Raw genomic sequence first — 20,754 nt, 5'->3', positions numbered from 1 at the left:
ATCGTCTCTGACTTTACATCTACAAGGTGGACCAACTAGGTAGGAGTGTCTAATAGAGTGGACAGTGAGTGGACATGGTATTTAAAAACTCCAGCAGTGCTGCTGTGTCTGATCCACTCATACCAGCACAACACACACTAACACACCACCACCATGTCATTGTCACTGCAGTGCTGAGAATGATCCACCACCTAAATAATACCTGCTCTGCGGTGGTCCTGTAGGGGTCCTGACCATTGAAGAACAGTGTGAAAGTAGGCTGACAAAGCATGTAGAGAAATAGATGGACTACAGTCAGTAATTGTAGAACTACAAAGTGCTCCTATATGGATAAAATGGACAGTGAGTGTAGAAACAAGGAGGTGGTTTTAATGTTATGGCTGATCAGTGTATATATACAGTGGAACCTCGATTTAACGGACCTCCATTTAACGAATTTAATTTGTAATTGTCCGCTAGCACATCTGTCTGTTTACATAAGCTATAGGCTTTATTTTATCAGGAGGCTCGCTTTTTTTCTCACCTTTTTCTCTGTGTTTTATGCAGTTATGTTAGTTATGCACCAGCACTGCTCTAGTAGCCGGCAGTGCTTTAGACTCTTCCACCACACGTGGTAAATGAAATTTCTCCCCAGTACTACAGCACACCAACTGTAATATTTATTCATGGGTTTTACATTACATATGTATATATCTATTTATGTTGTTCATTTTACTGTTTATCATATGTGCATGTAATATGTGCATGTTTAGCACTTATGTGGACCTTAGTGCTGTGTTGGCATATATTTTTGCACACCCTGGAAAAAAAAAACCTCGCTGTTTTGGACAATTGCATTTTATGGACCAGTGTCCCCCTCCCTTTTAGTCCATTAAATCATGGTTTCACTATACAGTAGACCCTTGAGTTACGAACGGTTTACCATACGAACATTTCGGGTTATGAACAATCTTTTTCAACTTAGCGTACGAACAAATTTCGGATTACGAACCGAAATTCGCGAAACACGTGACGTCACGAACAAGTTGACTCCAACCGTCTCTCTCTCTCTATATATACAGTGAGCGAACATTCGGACAGCGGACAGTGTTTTTTCGGTGTTTTCTTTATATTTTGTAAAATTCTATATTAAAATGTCCCCAAAGAAACTGCAGAGAAAGCGCAGGGTGAGAAAATGACTATTTGTTTTGTTGTATAATTACTCCTGCCAGTAGCTGTCACTGTGTATCAGACCGCAGGGACAGTGAGTGAGAGAGAAGAAGGAAAACGTCTTTCTTTTGTGCAATTACACCTACAAAATACAACATTATTGAAATAAAGAAGGAAACAATAGATAAATATGAGAGTTATTGTTGTTTCTGGTAGAAAAATTTTATATAAAAAGAAGAAAATGTATTATGGTGTATGGTACAGCACATGTACTGTACTGAAATGTAACAGTACAGTACTACTACTGTGTGTTGTTGTTTATTATTGTTTATTACAGTAATGTCTATTCTATAATTTAAGATTTAAGGGAAAATATACTTGTATTTATAACAAAAAAGACCGACATTAGAAAGGTTATGTAAGGGGGGGTTTGGGAGGTCTGGCACGGACTAATTCTATTTACATGATTTCTTATGGGAAAAATAGGTTTACCTAACGAACATTTTGACTTAAGAACAGCTCTTTGGAATAAATTAAATTCGTAAGTCAAGGGTCTACTGTATATACTTTGCAACAGGCAGTGGTGGTGCTTCAACTAGCAACACTACTGGGCTAGAACATTAGGGGGGTCTGGTGATGACATATTATTTATAGTGTAAATTTGACCTACTATATTTTTCATAAAAATCTCATAAAAATATTTGTTCAAAGCTTATGAAAAGTGTGTGTTGATGATTAAGGTCACAAAAAAAGTAGCAGAAATCATCGAAATCCAAAAACATGGCTTTTATAAGTGTATGTAAACATTTGATATCAACTATTACCCAATTGGTCCACGTGTGAGAACAGTGGACTACAAATATCCGGACTACAAACCAACGTTAGCGTGTCGAGATACGTCGCCATTGGCTGTTTTCCTAGCGCTTTCTTTTTCTACAGCCAATCAGAGTGGAGGAAATAGTGCGCTACAGATTACAAACACGGAAATACAGACCGAAGACTAGATAGTCAACGTTTAGTACAATAATAGGATTTGAATTATATATAATTACAGATAATTCTAGCTTTGTAATAATAGTTAAAGTAGGTTGTTTTTTATGTTCTATGGATTTTCTGCAGTTTTTATCATGGTCGTGCATCGTGTTTACGCTGGGCATGTTCTCCACAGGACTGTAAGCTGTTATATTATTATAATAATATCTGTACGGTGCACTGTTACAGTATTTGTTGAATAATTATAGCAGAGAGACAAATTACACATGCATCATTAATGTTATAATAATTACTGCCACATGCAACTGTAGTTAAAAGTTTATATGCACTTTGTAGCAACTGTTTGTTTTTCTGTGACCAAACAATTGAAACATATTCAGTCACAGACCTAATTTGGATGTTTTTTTTAGAAAACATCCTGGATCAAAAATATACATACAGCAATCTCAAAATGGCATTTAAACTTAGTTCCTCGTTAGTGATTGGTTGACTCCAGCTGCTGACTTCTCTGTGCCCATATAAATAGAACTAGTTTGAACTCACCTGTTAGACTGAGCAACAAACATGATGGCAAAGTCTACAAACCTTTGTACTGATCTTAGATCTTATGACACTTAAGTGCCCTTTCAATTGCACTGTACCCTACAGTACAATATGGTACATATCCAAAAACTGTCCTTGCCATACCTGTGTACTGTTGCCTGTTTCCAATTGCACATAGGTACTTATGACAGTAGGGGTGAGGCTGTGATGCTTTTCCATCAGAGAGCAAATATGCCCCAATAACCTAGATGATTTTTAGTTATCAATGCCACACTTGATTGCTTGGTTTGAGGATCTCAAACAATTAAGTGTCACAAAAATACGAGGGATCTTCAAAAAAGAAACGTGAGGGTGGGAGAAGTAGTAATTGAAAGTAAAGAAAGTATCCTCACACGAATACATTTGGCTGGAAAATCCCGTACCTGGCAACTCTGTGTAGTGATGTTAACCAGGCGAGGTGAATAGCACCAGTGCCCTCTGCTGTTTAAAGTGAATATCGATTCATTTTACATGAATTGCCGATTTTTAACTATCTTGTGGTGCATCGTTACATCCCTAATACATATTATAATGAAATATTATTACTACTACTATGTAGGGCACAAAAGTGGAAAAAAACAGCTGAATACTCAGTTGTCCAGCAGTAGGGTTGTGTTTATATGGATAATTTTAGCATCCTTTATACAGGTACTGATGCCATTGACTTGGATGATTTGCACAGACCATCAATCCCATTCTGTCTGGGCTCTATTGTAGTATTTAAGCTCTATAAAACAACCTAGTTTGCATCCTCTTAGATTCAGATACTGTATGTATGTGTATTTTTCAGGTCCGATCTGAGGAAAATGAAAGCCACTCAGAGTGCTGAGAGTGTCCAGTTTCTTCCTTTTCTTACCACATGTGTAAAGTAAGTGCTTTGCATAGTGTTTTTTTTTAAACAGTAGAAAATGTTTTGCATTAGTGAACCAGACAAGTTGGGACATTTTGTAAAATGGCATAAAAAGGAAGAATCTGTGCTTAGTCTTATTCTAGCACATTCCAAGTCTGCTCCATTGGATTTAGAGCTGGTGTCTAGAAAGACCGTTGTAGTATACTGACATTTTTGTTAATGAAACAAAATTAATCTTAACCAGGCCAAGCGACATTCTTCCAGTTTAATGTCCAGTTTCAATGAACCATTGCCCACTGTTGCCTTAACTTTGCTTTTGAGTGGAACCTTGTGGTCTGCTGGTGTTAGCCTAGGTACCTTAAGCCTGTGAATTCTGAGATAGTTTCTGCTTACTACTGTTGAAAAATTACCCTTTTTTCTTCGTAATGGGGCATTTTTATTTTCAGATTTTCCACTCACTGGATGTTTTTGCACCATTCTCTATAAACTGTAGATACTGTTGTTTGTAAATGTCCTAGAAGCTTAGCAGGTTCAGAAATAAACAATATACACTGATCAGCCATAACATTAGAACCACCTACTTGTTTCTACACTCACTGTCCATTTTATCAGCTCCACTTACCATATAGAAGCACTTCGTAGTTCTACAATTACTGACTGTAGTCCATCTGTTTCTCTACATACTTTTTTAGCCTGCTTTCACCCTGTTCTTCAATGGTCAGGACCCCCACAGAGCAGGTATTATTTAGGTGGTGGATCATTCTGAGCACTGCAGTGATAATGACATAGTGGTGGTGTGTTAGTGTGTGATGAGCTGGTATGAGTGGATCAGACACAGCAGTGCTGCTGGAGTTTTTAAATACTGTGTCCACTCACTGTCCACTCTATTAGACACTCCTACCTAGTTGGTTCACCTTGTAGATGTAAAGTCAGAGACGATCGCTCATCTATTGCTGCTGTTTGAGTTGGTCATCTACTAGACCTTCATCAGTGGTCACAGGACGCTGTCCAAGGGGCGCTGTTGGCTGGATATTTCTTGGTTGGTCCACTATTCTCAGTCCAGCAGTGACAGTAAGGTGTTTAAAAACTCCATCAGCATTTCTGTGTCTGATCCACTCATACCAGCACAACACACACTAACACACCACCACCATGTCAGTGTCAATGCAGTGCTGAGAGTGATCCACTACCCAAATAATACTTACTCTGTAGTGGTTCTGTAGGGATCCTGACCATTGAAGAACAGCATGAAAGGGGGCTAACAAAGCATGCAGAGAAACAGATGGACTACAGTCAGTAATTGTAGAACTACAAAGTGCTCCTATATGGTAAGTGGAGCTGATAAAATGGACAGTGAGTGTAGAAACAAAAAGGGGGTTTTAATATTATGGCTGATTGGTGTAAATAATAATAAATAATAATATTGGGACACTTTTTCTTATTTTTGAATTCACGTGTTTCAGCCACAACTGTGTAATAAATCTGTTATAAAAGGAAATTACATGCTTACAGCTTAGCAACAACAGTTTAGGGAAGGTCCTTTCCTGTTCCAGCATTACTGTACCCCTGTGCACAAAGCAAGGTCTACAAAGACATAAGGAAAAGCTTTGTTTAAAGACACTCCAGTGTCCTGCACAGAGCCCTGACCTCAGCCCCACTGAAGAGCTTTAGAAAGGACTGGAACATCAATTAAGGCTTTCTTGACCAACATCAGTGCCCAGCCATAAAAATGCTCTTTTGTCTGAATGGGCACAGACATAAAAGTCTTGAGAAGCTTTCTCAGAAGAGTGGTTGTTTTTATAGCTAAAAAGATCACTTGGAGAGCTCGTTTTAATACCATTTGTTTTTAAAATGGGGTGTCCAACAAGCTTATGGTCAGGTGTCCAAATACTTTTGGCCATATAGTGTATGTAAAGCTATCTGGTCTATGTAGCAACCATACCATGGTCGAAGTCACCCAGATCTCATTTTTGCAAATTCTAATGTTAGATTTAAACATAAGCTAAAGCCCTTGACCCATGTAGGACACGTTGTTTTTTTCTCACTGTGCTATTGTCACATGACTTGTTGATTAAATACACGAATTTGCAGTTGCACAAGTGTTTCTAATGACGTGACGTGTGTGGACAAATTCACAGGTACTACCACACATCTGAGGTCTGCAAATATATGCATGCTTACCAGTGCTGTCACTGTGTCTGGTTGTATAATTGTGCTGTTTTTGCATATCACATGATGATCAATATCAAAGTCTAAATTTGACACTGTTTCTGTATGTCTTCAGTAATCTAGGATGGCTGTACTATGGCACACTAAAAAGTGATGGCACTGTGATGCTTGTGAATTCCATCGGTGCCTTCTTACAGAGCCTGTACATCTGCACCTACCTCCATTATGCCAAAGACAAGGTGGGTAACATGCAATTATTACACCTTCACCAGTGGCTGTATTTATAGGCATTATCGGCATTTAGTGGATGCTTTTATCCAAAGCGACTTGTAGTACTTTGATATTATATTGTCTAAGCAATTGAGGGTTAGTGGCCTTGCTCAAGGGCCCAACAGTGGCAACCTGGCAGTGGTGGGGCTTGAACCAGCGACCTTTCGATTACTAGTCCATTACCTTACCTGCTAGGCTACAACTTGTCTGTTCACATCAAACAATGATCAAGCAACGATGAAAGAATTAAACAATCCTTGCAGACATCAAATACCAAGACACTTTGTTGATCTCACCTACATAGAAGAACCTTCAGTGCTTGATAAAGTCAAACAGACCAAAAAATCCACAGAATCCACAGGAATTGATATCATCGCAACATAAATATTTCTAGATTCTGACACAGATTCAGTTAGTGATGACCAAATGATGCCAGCAAATCTAGAAAAGCACTCAATAGCCGGCGAATTGATCGCGGTCGGATTATATCTCGATACCAAAGAAATGGAACAAGCAGAAGTGTGTAAACTATCGTACAATCTCCATTACAAGCAGAATTCAGAGAGGCCAGAGGAACAAGATATATCACCACAGATGTATGCTAGATTACAGAAAATGCCAAAGAATTCAAAAAGGAAGTCAACATGTGCTACATGTGATTACAGCAAAGCTTTCGGCTGTGTTGACAGTCATGAAATGTCCTCATGTCATCTTATCATTTTAGTGTAGAATCTCAAAACTGATTAAAAAGCTACATTCATAGCTGAAAAAGGACAGACTGTTCCACACTGGCAAAGGAGTTAGACCAGGCTGCAGTGTGTCACCAATCCTGTTTAACTTGTATCCCGAATATGTAATAAGAGAAGCAGGGCTGGAAGATGTTTAAGGATTCAAGATTGTTGGAAGAAACACTCCTGGCAAAACACTCCTATCAGAAATAAGGAAGACCCGAAGGTCCTACAGAAACACTTAAAGAACAGAGTGAAAACATCAGCTTATTATGAAGAAGACAAAGGAAAAACCACCAACTTTACCACTGATTGAGAAGATATCTAAGTGGTGGACAGCTTTTGCCTACTTGGGTTAATTATTAACACCAAAGGATCCAACAATTAGGAAACAAGCTGACACCTGGCAAAACAAGAATTAAGAAACTGAAAAAGGTGGCACAGCGAGATATTCAGCTAGCACACCAGCGCCGAGATTCTGAACTCCTCGGTTTGAAACTCGGCTTTGCCACCGGTCGGCCTAAATGCCTCACCTTTTCTTGCTTCAAACATTCTTCAGGTCATTGTGGCTTTTTAACCAGAACTGTCCTGTAGAAAACATTTTTGTGTGTCCAATGGAATCAGCAGCAAACTTCAGTCAAGCTTTGGATTTTGGAGTAATTTTCTGGTTCAGTCTAATAGGTGTCTTTAATCTAGACATAGTGATATTAGAACCAGCTATAGTCAATATTAAATACGAACAAGGGACACTATTTAAAAGTTTGTGCACACCTTCCCATGAGTTTGCTGGGTGTCTAATACTAAAACTGTGCACATTAGCTACTTGCTTTGCAGCCACAACAGCCTTCACTCCTTTAAGAACGTTTTCCACAAGATTTTAGTATGTGTCTGTGCAGATGTATGCCCATTCTCCTTATAGAGCATGTCAGTCCAAATTGGTTCCGGGGTGTTAAGGACCAGGGTCTGTGCAGACCATTGTAATGTCTCAAAACATGTAAGTTGTCAAAACATGTCTTGAAACAGCACGGAGCACAGTACCGCTGAAACTGAAAAGGGCCTTCCTCAACCTGTTGTAGGAGTAATAACATAAAAGAAAACTTGTATTCACCTTTTAGCAATTGGTGTGGCTAAAACCCCTGGACTAATAATTAAATGTATATATTATGTATGTATTGTAGTGTATTATGTGGTCATGTCACCAAGGATTTGCCATCACAGGGCTTTTATCACAACCAAATTTATTATGTTTTTGAAATTATTTTTTATTTTATTTTTATTTTTTATTATTATTATTTTATTCCACAATTAATTTCTAGACAATGTTTGACAATCATTCAGGTACAGAAAAAATAGCTGCAGAAATAATTGAATTCCCAAGGCTGCCATGATATACAATAATGTACAAGTGTATGTAAACTTTTGACCTCTTGGGTAGATCTGTAATTTGCATGTCAACCATATTCCTTTTTTCTCTGGCAGAGGGTTGCAAAATAACATCAAAGTTCAAAGTACTTGAGATTTGATCTGAATTTTTTTTGTGTGCGTCTGTCTGTGTGATGTTGCGTCTCAGAGGTCTGTGTTTGTGCAGACACTGGGAATGGTGTGTTTGTTGTGTGTTGCCTTGGTGTATTTCAGCATGATTGTTTCTCAGGGACACGCTCAACTCTCTCAGCTTGGCCTCACCTGCAGTTTCTTCACCATCACTATGTACCTGTCTCCACTTGTCGACCTGGTAAACATCTACATAACATCTACATAACACGTTCATAACGTACCCGACAAATTGTAAGAACACACCCGCTTATAAAAAAGGGGTTTCTTTACATTTATCAGTTACATCCTTCAACGCCGTATTCAGACGTGATTAACGTTACGGGGGAAGTGAGACAATGGGATTATTACCTTGTTTTTGTCCTGCATGAATCTGTAATGTCAGGTACTTGTTTTTCCTTTTTTTTGTGATAAGCTAGCTGTGCCTTCCTGGGTCTGAAAAGAGTTTGCTTTTATTATCCTACTACAAACAGACTTCCAGTGCCTGTTTAAATTAATAAACAATTCTATATTGCATATTCCACATTTGAAATTTAGTAAAACTATTATAATTATTACAATTATTTATTGTAAATTGTTTGAGATAAGAAGCAAAATGGCCAAAATGAAAAACAGCTTGTAATTTTAACATTTACATTATAACATTTAGCAGGCACAGTTATCCAAAGCAACTTACAATTATATTTGTATACTGTGCAAACCTGGCAGCCTGGTATTGGTGGGGCTTAAATCAGCAGCTTTCCTATTACTAGTCCAGTGCCTTAACCTCTGAGCTATCACTGCTCATTTAAAGACAAGATTCTGTCTCAGACAACAGTTACCAACTGATAGCCAACACGTGTAAGAATAGTAAGAAGTATAGATAGATAGATAGATAGATAGATAGATAGATGGATGGATGGATGGATGGATGGATGGATGGATAGATAGATAGAACAAATAAAATATAATTAAATAGTAAAGTGATAGTGGTGAGTATTGTACATTAAATTAGGCCAATATATTTACATTTACATTACATTTTCAGCATTTAGCAGACGCTCTTATCCAGAGCGACTTACAGAAGTGCTTCCATAGTGAACATTTCATTCCTTAAGTTTAGATAGACAACAGTCGAAGAACACAAATCTGCTAAAACCTGTTAGAACCAAAGTTCCTTTTTTTTTTTTTTTTTTTTTTTTTTTTAAATGGGAAAGATTGGAATAAAATGTTAGTAAATAAGTACAAATCAGCCTAAGTGTTTAGTAAAAAGGTGTGTTTTTAATCGTTTTTTAAAGACAGCAAGAGACTCAGCTGTTCGGACAGACAGAGGAAGTTCGTTCCACCATTTGGGTGCTAGAACAGAGAACAGCCTTGATGCTTGTCTTCCTTTAGTCCTGGATGGAGGCTCAAGTCGAGCTAGACTAGAGGCTCGGAGGTTGCGTGGTACAGAGCGGGGTTTGATTAGACCCTGAAGGTAGCTTGGGGCTGGTCCATTTTTGGCTTTGTAGGCGAGCGTCAGTGTTTTAAACTGAATGCGTGCAGCTACAGGAAGCCAGTGAAGAGAACGCAGCAGTGGGGTGATGTGGCAGTGTTTAGGTTGGTTAAAGACCAGACGGGCAGCTGCATTTTGAATGAGCTGTAAGGGTTTAATAGTGGCCATGGGAGCTCCTGCCAGGTGGGAGTTGCAGTAGTCCAACCGAGAGATTACAAGTGATTGCACCAGAATCTGGGTAGCTTCTCTGGAGAGAAATGGCCGAATCTTCCTGATGTTGTACAGGAGGAACCGGCACGATCTCGTCATGTTGGCTATATAAGGAGAGAAGGTCAGCTGGTTATCCAGGACAACACCAAGACTTCTTACCTTATCAGATGGTCTAATCTGGAAGTCATCCAGAGAAATGACTAGGTCCTGGGTTGGAGACAGATCTCCAGGAATGAGCAACATCTCTGTCTTGCTGGGATTAAGTTTTAGATGATGAGCTGACATCCATTGTGAGATATCTCGCAGACATGCTGAGATGCGAGCTGAGACTTGCGTGTCTGAAGAAGGAAATGACAGAACAAGCTGAGTGTCATCTGCATAGGAGTGGTAGGAGAAGCCATGGGAGTCTATGACCTTACCCAGAGAGCGGGTGTAGATAGAGAAGAGAAGTGGGCCAAGTACAGAGCCCTGAGGAACACCGGTTGAGAGAGTGCATGGGGTAGATATGGATCCCCTCCATGACACTTGGTAGGAGCGCCCTTCCAGGTAGGAGGCCATCCATTGCCATGCTGAACCTGTTACTCCAAGGTTGGAGAGAGTGGTCAGGAGAATGCCGTGATTCACTGTGTCGAAGGCTGCAGAAAGGTCAAGAAGAATAAGAACAGATGACAGTTTGGCTGCTTTGGCTGCATGAAGCTTCTCAGTAACAGCTACAAGTGCTGTTTCTGTAGAATGTGCTGCCTTGAAGCCAGACTGGTACGGATCGTGGAGATCATTCTGAGTAAGAAAGGCAGATAGTTGGTTATAGACAGCACATTCAAGAATTTTGGATAGAAAAGAGAGGAGTGAGACAGGTCTGTAGTTGTTAATGTCTATAGTGTCTAGTGTAGGTTTCTTAAGAAGGGGAATGACCTGAGTCTTCTTAAAAGCAGTATAGCCATATCTATACACTGATCAGCCATAACATTAAAAGCACCTCCTTGTTTCTACACTCACTGTCCATTTTATCAGCTCTACTTACCATATAGAAGCACTTAGTTCTACAATTACTGACTGTAGTCCATCTGTTTCTCTGCATGCTTTGTTAGCCCCCTTTTATGCTGTTCTTTAATGGTAGGACTCTCCCAGGACCACCACAGAGCAGGTATTATTTGGGTGGTGGATCATTCTCGGCACTGCAGTGACACTGACATGGATGGTGGTGGTGTGTTAGTGTGTGTTGTGCTGGTATGAGTGGATCAGACACAGCAGCGCTGCTGGAGTTTTTAAACGCCTCACTGTCACTGCTGGACTGAGAATAGTCCACCAACCAAAAATATATCCAGTCAACAGTGCCCCGTGGGCAGTGTCTTGTGACCACTGATGAAGGTCTAGAAGATGACCAACTCAAACAGCAGAAATAGATGAACGATCATCTCTGATTTTACATCTACAAGGTGGACCAACTAGGTAGGAGTGTCTAATAGAGTGGACAGTGAGTGGACACGGTACTTAAAAACTCCAGCAGCACTGCTGTGTCTGATCCACTCATACCAGCACAACACACACTAACAGACCACCACCATGTCAGTGTCACTGCAGTGCTGAGAATGATCCACCACCTAAATAATACCTACTCTGTGGTGGTCCTGTGGGGGTCCTGACCAGCTATGTAGAGAAACGGATTGACTACAGTCAGTAATTGTAGAACTACAAAGTGCTTCTATATGGTAAGTGGAGCTGATAAAATGGACAGTGAATGTAAAAACATGGAGGTGGTTTTAATGTTATGGCTGATCGGTGTATATAGCATAACTACAGTGCAGTTATTGAAAAAGAGGAAGAATTAAGTTAAATGAGTGAATGAAAGTGCAGGGAGGTGCAGTTAAATGTATACAGTAGCTTAGTGACAGCAATCACTGAACACACTTAACTGTGAGATAACTGTGTGCAGGGGGTGGCTCTCATGAGGTACAATGATGTATATAAAACAATGTTTAGGAAATGAACGGTGGCTCAGTGGGTAGCACTGTCACATCACAGCAAGAAAGTCCTGGGTTCAATTCCCAGGTTGAGCGGTCCGGGTCCTTTCTGTGTGGAGTTTGCATGTTCTCCCTGTGTCTGCTCACTCAGTGAATCAGACCCACCACCACTCTTAATAGGATAAAGTGGTGGTAAAACAGACAATGAATAAATGATTTTCATAATCCTAGCTTGCACTGATCCTGCCTGATTTTAGTTTTGTATAGTTATAGGCTTCCACCCAAGCCACACAGACAAGATTGGCGACATCTAAACAGGGGAGGGCTCCTTGCTTTGGATTGGCACCTTTTCCAGGATAATCCTGCCTAGCACCCAATGTTTACCAGTAAAACTGAACCTGCCATGACCCTAATCAGGATGAAGCTGGTGATGGAAATTAAATGAAAAAATTTATATAATTTATGTAATTCAAGCTCTTTCCTGTTCTGGAATGACTGTGCCCCTGTGAATGGGGTGGAATAGCACCGGCCTTAACACCTTTAGAATGAGTTGAAATATCCATTGTAAGCCATGCTTTCATTTTTACCTGACAAATGCTTCTTTTACTAATTAGACACATTTTCACAGAGACATTCCAAAACCTTGTTGAATCTTGTTAAAGAGTGGGGGGTAGGGGCTGCTCAGGTGGTGCAGCAGTAAAAACACACGCTGGAACCAGAGCTGGGATCTCGAATACATCGTATAGAATCTCAGCTCTGCCTGCCGGCTAAGACTGAGCGGCCACATGAACAACGATTGGCCTGTTGTTCAGATATGGGCGGGACTAAGCCGGATGGGGTCTCTCCCATGACTGGTGCAATTACGACCTCTGCTGGCTGATTGATGGCGCCTGCACAGAGATGAGAAAAGAGTGCTCTCAGGGTGTGTCTCTCCATACACAGTGCTGAACTGTACTGCACTCGTCAAAGTGTAGGTGATAAGATGCATACGACATGCTGCCCACGTGTCGGAGGGGCGTGGGTTAGCTTCGTTTTCCTCAATCAGAGCAGGGATCGGCATTGGTGGAGAGGAAGCATGATGCAATCAGGCAATTGGAAAATAAATAAATAAAGAGTGGGGGATGTTATAGCCACAAGGGATGGGGGTTATACTCCATATTATTGCCAATGGTTTTAAAATAGGATACCCAACAAGCTCATGGCCAGGTGTCCACTTACTTATGACTTGAAAGTGTATATATTCATCCTTTGAAAGACGTTTTAGAAAAGTAGGTGAAAGATGTGAAATTTAAACGGGATGTGTGACTTAACCCTAACAGGTTGTATCAGTCAGGTAACACTTGCCCACTGTAATATTTGGTTCATAGCAGTATAGTATGAAGATGCTTTATAGCACTTGGGTCTAGCAGTTTAGCTGAGTTGATGAATACAATAACTGCTTTGCACATAGTAAAAACCTCCCATTTGCTTTAAAAAGCTTATAATGGGGACAGAACTTTGTCTTTAGGACAATAACCATAGTGCAATGCCAAAGCAACACTGGAGAGATTTCAAATAAAGCAAAGAAAGCAGATGTCATTCATTTTCAACTATAGCTGGATATTTCCAGTGACAGAAGGCAGAGCGAATGTTAGTGATGTGAAGTGTGTGGACTCAGCAATGCAAAAAAGTTGAGCAAAGTTTAACTTTATGCAAATTATGAGCAAAGCAATGTGCTGATTACCAATAGGAATTGAGCACTGAGCTAAGCAGTACATGCATTATCTCCTCCATCGTGAAATGGTTCGCTTCCCTTTTGGTTCCTACTAGAGATGGAACGAATGCAGTTGTCATGTTGACTGCATAGACAGTGATTCACTGCACAGGGATGAAATTTATAGACAAGCGATTTTCATCCAGGAGTTTTACCTGATTCGTGGTAAAAACTGTGTGGGAAGGAATCATATTGTTTCTATATACACTGATCAGCCATAACATTAAAACCACCTCCTTGTTTCTACACTCACTGTCCATTTTATCAGCTCCACTTACCATATAGGAGCACTTTGTAGTTCTAAAATTACTTGCTATAGTCCATCTGTTTTTTTACATACCTTTTTAGCCTGCTTTTACCCTGTTCTTCAATGGTCAGGACCACCACAGAGCAGGTATTATTTAGGTGGTGGATGATTCTCAGCACTGCAGTGACAATGACATGGTGGTGGTGTGTTAGTGTGTGATTAACTGGTATGAGTGGATCAGACACAGCAGTTTCTGGAGTTTTTAAATACTGTGTCCACTCACTGTCCACTCTATTAGACACTCCTTCCTAGTTGGTCCACCTTGTAGATGTAAAGTCAGAGACGATCGCTCATCTATTGCTGCTGTTTGAGTTGGTCATCTTCTAGACCTTCATCAGTGGTCACAGGACGCTGCCCACGGGGCGCTGTTGGCTGGGTATTTTTGGTTGGTGGACTATTCTCAGTTTAGCAGTAACAGTGAGGTGTTTAAAAACTCCATCAGCATTGCTGTGTCTTATCCACTCATACCAGCACAACACACACTAACACACCACCACCATGTCAGTGTCACTGCACTGCTGAGAATCATCCACCACCCAAATAATATCTACTCTGTAGTGGTCCTGGGAGAGTCCTGACCATTGAGAAAAGTTGTGCCGCACTGAATGCTGGGATTGCCTTCACCGCTAAGGCAGCATCAGATGCTCCCTCATTCAGTCAAAATATTGTTCAAATTTAAGGTACCTTACTAGGCAGCATTTTAAGGTATCTAAGAATTCGCCCTGACCTCAGTCCTGTTGGGATGAGCTGAAACCTTGATTGCAAGCCAGGTCTTCCCGTCTAACATCAGTGCCTGACCTCCGAAATTCTTATTTATTAAGCGAATGGGTACAAATTGTCACAGACATATTCCGAAGTTATATACCAGTGGAGTGGAGAATGTTCTGGCAGCAAAGTGGAGTGAGGGGAGGACTTTATATTAATGCCTATAGTTTTGGGATGGGATGTTCAAGAAGCATATGGTCAGCTGTCCACATACTTTTGGCCAAACAGTGTATAACCCCTTTATCCAGTAAATTTCTGGTAAAAACTTAGATAAATGAACAGCAAGTGTAAAATATGTTTACAAAGTCTTTATTTATCTCTTTTATTCATTCTCGTTCCTTCTACTCTCTTTTGTTTTTCATCTGCCTGTCTCCTTTTAGCTCTACAGTTTATTTCCTGCCTTTCTTTCCCCTCTTTTTGTTTCTTCCTGTTTTTCCTGTCAGTGTGTGTGACTGTAATGAGTATCTATATATTATGTTTTGGAAATGGGTGTGTTTGTCTATGTGTGACAGACAAAAACGGCTCATCTTAACAGTAGAATATTGTATTCTGAACAAGAGTTGTTTATTCACTCATTTTCTAAAACCAGTGCATCCTAATTAGGGACACAGTAGGCCAGTAACAGTGTAAAAACAGTGTACATTTTTGTAAATGCATGTTTAAAGACATCACAAAGATCAGCAACAGTGGTCTGTTGCTTTAGCCCACAATTTGCTGAGATCCAGATTCGAATCTCAGCAGTTCTAGTGGCTGACTGGGTGTCTAAACAGACATGATTTAATATGTCTGAAGAAAGTGTGGATAGTCCAGAGTACGCTGCTTTGAGCCCAGTGTTTCCTGGTTAAACTGGGTGACCCTGACCAGGATAAAGTGGTTAATGAATATAAAATGAAATTACAAAACATCAATGAACTTAAACAAACAAAAAATAACAACAATAATAATACAACAATAATAATTATAATAATAATAACAGAACAACAACTATAATAATAATTATAATAACAAAAATTAATAATAATAAAACAACAATAAAAAATAACAATAACAAAACAACAATAATAATAATAATAATAAAACAACAATAAAAAATAACAACAATAATAATAGTAATAATAATAATAATACAACAAAAATAATAATAGTAATAACAATAATAACAAAAACAAAAACAAGGACTTACTGAAGATCAGTCAAAATAATGTAAAAAGAAATCCAGATGTTATTGAGCTGCCCTGAAAACGTGAAGCTCTTGATAATATCAGATATTGCCACATTCTAATTCATGTCATAAAATGAAGGCTTATTTCTCCTTGTTTTTGTCTCCTGCAGCTGGAGATCGTGAGAACTCGTTCAGTAGAGCGATTGTCCTTCTCACTCACTGTTGCCACCTTCTTCACCTCTGCCTCCTGGTCTCTCTATGGGCTTCAGCTGGGGGATTACTACATTATGGTATGGTAATAATACATGCACTTCATATACACTTACCAGTCACTTTATTAGGCACACCTGTACACCTGCTTATTTGTGTAACTGTTCGATCAAGCAGTCATGTGGAAGAAGCGCAATGCATTAAATCACTGGTTCTGAGTCAGTGATCAGTAAACATCAAAGATCAAAAAGAGAAAATGACTCACTGTAGTCATTCCAGTTTATTTCAGAGCGGTTTGGTAGGGTTTACAGGGCCACAGTCATGCTGGAACATGAAGTGCTTACCCACCTTTCTAAAACTGTTGCCACCAAGTTGGAGGAAGTCATTTATGTGTATATTTGTGTAGCGCTTTTTACATTCGACATTGTTTTAAAGCAACTCTGCAGAATCTAAGACCGACAGTCCAAAACGCCCTGTTGAGCAAGCCAAGGGAGAGAGTGGCAAGCAAAAACTCCCTTAATAATACAGAAAGGAACCTTGAAAGGAATCAGACTCAGCAGGGACCCATCATCCTTGGGTGGCCTGGAGAATAATTTGAATGAATAGGATTTTAGATAGGATAGATAGGATCTATTAGAGTGAGTGAGTCTTGAACACCTGAACTCCATAATTAGAGGGAATGTCCACATACTTTTGACTAAGTCATTTCTTGCTTACAAAAACAGAAAGTCAGCACTTTTTATAGTGTTACACAGCTGTACCTTAGTGAATAAAGGTTTGGGCTATTAGTTAGAAGTCTCTGGGTTTAAATCCCAACTCCCCCATGCACTTGAACAAGGCTTTTAAATCTCTCAATTCCAGAAGTGCCGTACAATGGCTGACCCTGCGCTCTGACCCCAGCATCCAAACAATCTGAAATATACGGGAAAGAATTCCATTGTACTGTACCTGATTATAACTGAAAAATAAACGCATTCCATCTGCCTTACATTATTATAAGGAAGTGTTGTATGTAATTATTTGCATTGTGACTTAAAATAGCTTAAATGCTTATCGAAATGAAACCTAGTTAATTTAACAAACATCTTTCAGCTTACTCATCGAAAGCTTACACACATTTATTAACAATCAGAAATGATTCAAGATTAAATTGGCTTTAGACCATAAGTACAATACTTAAGGGTCTATAGACAGCCACTGTAATTAGTGAACTTATGGCTAGACGTTAGTTGTCAAGGTGCAATGTGAGCGCTGTTTGGGTTCGTCTTAATTTAGCATTCATGTTACCAAAGCTATACCTGAAGTACCAATTGGGCCTGGTACCACCTACTATTTGTGCTCTGCTTTAGCCGCATAATACAGTGGTACCTTTAAACTCTTTGTCAGTTGGTTCTGGAAGTGCCGTTGAGTTTAAAAGGTTTTGAGTTTCAAGGTATTTTTTCCATAAGGATGTATGGGAAACCTGTTTGTTAGATCTTACACTTACACCTATGTACGTTCCATTGTCCAGTGGAACTGCATATATTAGGCTAATGTAAAATAATGGGGTTGTTTCTGACAAAAATATAATATAAAAACACTGAAATACAATTGAAAAACAGTTAAATACAATACAACCTGCACTTTACCCTTACTTCTTTATTGTTTCCTTATGCTTCTTAATCGTGACGATGCTTGATCCGTTCAGTAAAGGCACATTCACATGAGAAGCGGCAAAACCGCTTTTGCGCTGCTGTGCCGTTATTTCCTATGAAGTGTGATGGTGCACAAAGCTTAATGTTACTTACTGTACTAAAACAACGAGTGAGGGATTTCATTAGTGGAGGGAACTTATGAGCAGTAATAATTAAGAGAGGTTTCATGTTTCTGTCGTTCTTTCAATACATGAAGTCACATTGAGCTTTTTTTTACGATAAGTGTTTTAGACTCTCCCGGAAAAGCTGATTCTCACCATTTCTCAGCACCCCGAGTTGTAACACAAGTTTAAAAGTAAAACAGGAGGAAAATCCAGCTAAACACAGATGCATGTGAATCTTTCAGAGTGAATTTATTGTTATTTCTTACAAATGCAGATTAGTTTTTTTTTCTTTTTATAAAGGCATTACAGTCAAAACACATTAAAGTTTTCCCAGTATACTCTGACAGTGCCTTTACCTTTTTCTTTTTCTTAAGAACATTCAACTATGTACATTCAGAGAATACATTGCACTCTAGACAATAACAAAACAACAATAAATAAATAAATACAATCTAATATAAAGCATACATATGAGTTATACATTTGAATGCCATTGTGATCAAAATAATAGACCTCTCAGTTGTTACCTTCTATCACATCTGGTCTCATTTCTGCTTTATCCATTTATTCCAATGCTTTTCAATACATCCATTCTAATATTTACTGAAAAAGTTATCTTCTTCATTAATTTCATTTCTTTAGTTAGTTCTATCCAGTCATCTATAATTGTAGTTATAATTGTAACCATTTCCTGGTCAGTACCTTTTTACTAGCTTAATATTTGCACCGCTCAAGCCAAGCGCTGAACAAAACAGCAGTCACACACACATCGAGTTTAAGGGTACAAATTTCTCTACAAAGGGCGTTGAGGTATCACTGTACATAAATTGCTGTAAAATAGTGAAAATGGTTAACAGTAAGCTGGTAAAACACTCAAGACTCTAGAAACCAAGAGAAAAATTTAGTAGATAAGTGAAATGTAATTAAAGACACTGGTTGTTTGGTGTGGCAATTTCCTGTACACAAAGCACGGTCCATACAGACATGGTTTGACAAGTCTGGTATGAAGGACCTCCAATGGCTTGCACAGAGCCCTGAGCTCAGATTTCCTGGAAGGCTTGTTTATAGGGTTCTTCAAAAAGTCTCCTCACTTTTTTTTAACTCTTCATTGACAACAAATGACATCACTTCTCTACATAGTCACTTTCTTTTGTGATGCATTTTTCCCAGCGTCATACCAACCATCAGCAAACAGTGTTTTTGGTTGTGCATGTAGCCACTGATGCACCGCTGCTTTCACATCATCATCACTTGAAAATCTTCTTTTCCTTAAAGCTTCTTTGAGCGTCAAAAAAGGTGGAAATCAGATGGTGCTAAATCCAGACTATAAGCTCTCTCTCAGTCTTTCAGACACAACCAATTACTACTCATCCCACCCTCACCGCTTCCAACCAAAATATAAAAGTGCGGAAACTTTTTGAAGATCCCTCGTATATACTAAGACCATAAATTGTATTCAAATAATTAATAAAATATACTTTCTTGATCGTCTGAATTCTTTCTTTCTTTCTTTTGCAGGTACCCAACACCCCGGGCATTGCTACCAGCCTCATCCGCTTTCTCCTCTTCTGGTTATTTGGATCAGCAAGTCGGGACAAACAATTTTACAAACCCCTTCAGATCTGAACCGTACAAACCATAATAATTGCATCACTAAGTGCCTTTGCCATTTTAATGGCTCAATCAAAACATGTTCTAAAAGTGCTACATGTTTACCTTGTGCCTAAATGAAGCACCTACAACACACACTTACCTTGTATATCAGTATAATAGGTAGGATGTGCTAAGATGATTAGATGTGTTTGGGACAGTTTGTCCTATATTAGTGCCTGTTTCAGTTTCTACTGCCACTTTTAGTGCTGACTTTAGTGCCAGACGTCTATGTAACCTTTTATAAAGTGTAAATATCAAACCTAACCTTGTACCAACTAATTTCCAAACCATTCTAATAAGCTGTTTATTAGCTTAGTCTGGGCTGATTTCTTATTAAATAGACCATAATATGTATAGCTTTGGTGCAATCCACTCACTCACTCACTTTCTTAACCGCTTATCTAATTACGGTCGCAGGGGGGTGCTGGAGCCTATCCCAGCTTGTCAATGGGCACAAGGCACACAGTAACACCCTAGAAGCAGGGCAGACACACATACACACACCCATTCACCTATCGGGCAATTCGGTGTCTCCAATTAACTTGACTGCATGTTTTTGGACTGTGGGAGGAAACCGGAGCTCCCGGAGGAAACCCATGCAGACACGGGGAGAACCCTGGTGCAATCCATTTAAACAAAAAACATACAATTTAAACAGAAGGCAGTAACCCCCTACATTGAATCTCATGCTGTGATCCTAGTTTAAAAGATTTTTTTTTTTAAATTATTTTTATTATCATTTCCACGTTTTGCCAGAGATTTGTTTGTTGTTGTTTGTGCGCTGATGTGCAGCGTAAAAGCAAGTAGGAAAAATAAATAAATCTGAGTGGATTTGGCAAACCGACCAGCAGGGATTGTCTGTTCTGTAGTGAGTTGGAGATTAATTAATATTTTTTACAACGCAGCGTGGGTATTATAGTTTGGTGTGGACGATAAGGTCACAAATACTGTAAAGCTTGTGTGTGTGCTGATGTATTCTGACAGAAACTATATTATGCCCCTGTCCCATATATTTACAACTCCTCCCCCGGGGTTTCCCCTCACCCCATATCTTGCGTTCTCATTGGCTGTAGTTCGACGTAGCACTTGCTGCCACTCGCAACCTGCTCACAATGCCTTTCATACTACACGATTTTAGCTTGCCGACTGGTCCAGATATTTGCTCAGAT

General features: G+C 39.3%; 1 protein-coding gene across 1 annotated transcript; it reads left to right on the top strand.

Moving 5' to 3' along the window:
* The first annotated feature begins 2,162 nt into the window (after positions 1-2,162).
* Positions 2,163-20,429, top strand: slc50a1 (solute carrier family 50 member 1). The gene is made up of 6 exons (XM_062991924.1): positions 2,163-2,321; positions 3,515-3,592; positions 5,859-5,982; positions 8,312-8,473; positions 16,095-16,214; positions 19,451-20,429. The coding sequence occupies exons 1-6, from the start codon at positions 2,254-2,256 to the stop codon at positions 19,556-19,558; spliced, it is 660 nt and encodes a 219-aa protein (XP_062847994.1). The 5' UTR covers positions 2,163-2,253; the 3' UTR covers positions 19,559-20,429.
* Positions 20,430-20,754: the final 325 nt, after the last annotated feature.

The sequence above is a fragment of the Trichomycterus rosablanca genome, chromosome 3 (genome assembly GCF_030014385.1).
Source record: "Trichomycterus rosablanca isolate fTriRos1 chromosome 3, fTriRos1.hap1, whole genome shotgun sequence".
In the NCBI taxonomy this organism is placed as follows: Eukaryota; Metazoa; Chordata; class Actinopteri; order Siluriformes; family Trichomycteridae; genus Trichomycterus; species Trichomycterus rosablanca.
The sequence above is the reverse complement of the archived record's forward strand: the minus strand, read 5'-3'. Positions and strand labels throughout refer to the sequence as shown.